Genomic DNA, 944 nt, shown 5'->3' on the forward strand with positions numbered 1-944 from the left:
AGATGTGCTTTTATTATTTAAAAGTCAAATTCACTGAAAATTGTTTAACTATATATTTCAAAGAAATCATTAAAAATTCTTTCATTATTTAAAAGTAAAATTCACTGAAAAATCTGTATTAAGTTAAATTCAAACCTTAATTTTTAATAGGGGTTTTTAAACATTTTAAAGAACAAATCCCTAGAACCTTTGGATATATTTGCGGCAAGCTAAAACTGAAACAAAAGTAAAACCTGCAAAAATTTAGAATAGCACAATATTTAAGAAACCTCTTACTCAAACCAAAAACTCAAGTTTTTAAATTTATATTACAGCAAAAATGTAAATCTATAAAAATAAACCTCAGGTGTGAATTGGCACTCGGGGTGTCCAGTGATTTCGAATGCGTTTAAAAAAGTTTCCTCATTCTGTGCATCAGTATTATCCGGTAAACCACGCGAATGAACAGGTCCACTTGCTTCAGGCATCCCAACAAGACCGCGCAAGATTGTGTCCGTATGTTTGTTGATCTGTGATTAATATATATATGTATTTTAACCAAAAACCAATGCCAGGACAAAGTGGTCAGCTTTCCAACACAGAGGTTCAAGGTGAAAAAAAACACATATAGTATGGTGGGGAAAGATAGGACCTTTTTATCTCATTTTCTCGTCCTATTTTGGTGGTAAACAAGGAACATTCTAAGCATTATAAAACCGTATCCTCCCGACTTCCATAGACTGTTGTTAATTGTTGTTTAAAACACGATCAAAATATTTGGATATTATATTCTAAGGGTGTCCTATCTCCCCCCTCCCTACTATTTTATAGGTTTAAAAATTCACCCACCACAAAAGATAAATAAGTGTCATTAGTTATTCATTTCCTCGTTCTAAGTCCACTTAAAAGTAGTGTAATATAATTGTTGCATATTTTAAAATGATGTTTGCTTTTTAATACCATTT

At 31.4% G+C, this 944-nt stretch overlaps 1 protein-coding gene across 1 annotated transcript in view; it reads right to left on the bottom strand.

Moving 5' to 3' along the window:
* Window positions 1–505, bottom strand: part of LOC100183498 — a 3861-nt gene extending 3356 nt beyond the window's left edge. Inside the window, exon 1 of the mRNA XM_002121616.5 lies at window positions 342–505. Within this exon, the coding sequence (XP_002121652.3) occupies window positions 342–467 (126 nt within the window). The 5' untranslated portion in view covers window positions 468–505. The remainder of the gene's footprint in view (window positions 1–341) is intronic.
* Window positions 506–944: the final 439 nt, after the last annotated feature.

This window comes from Ciona intestinalis, unplaced genomic scaffold, assembly GCF_000224145.3.
Source record: "Ciona intestinalis unplaced genomic scaffold, KH HT000016.2, whole genome shotgun sequence".
NCBI lineage: Eukaryota > Metazoa > Chordata > Ascidiacea > Phlebobranchia > Cionidae > Ciona > Ciona intestinalis.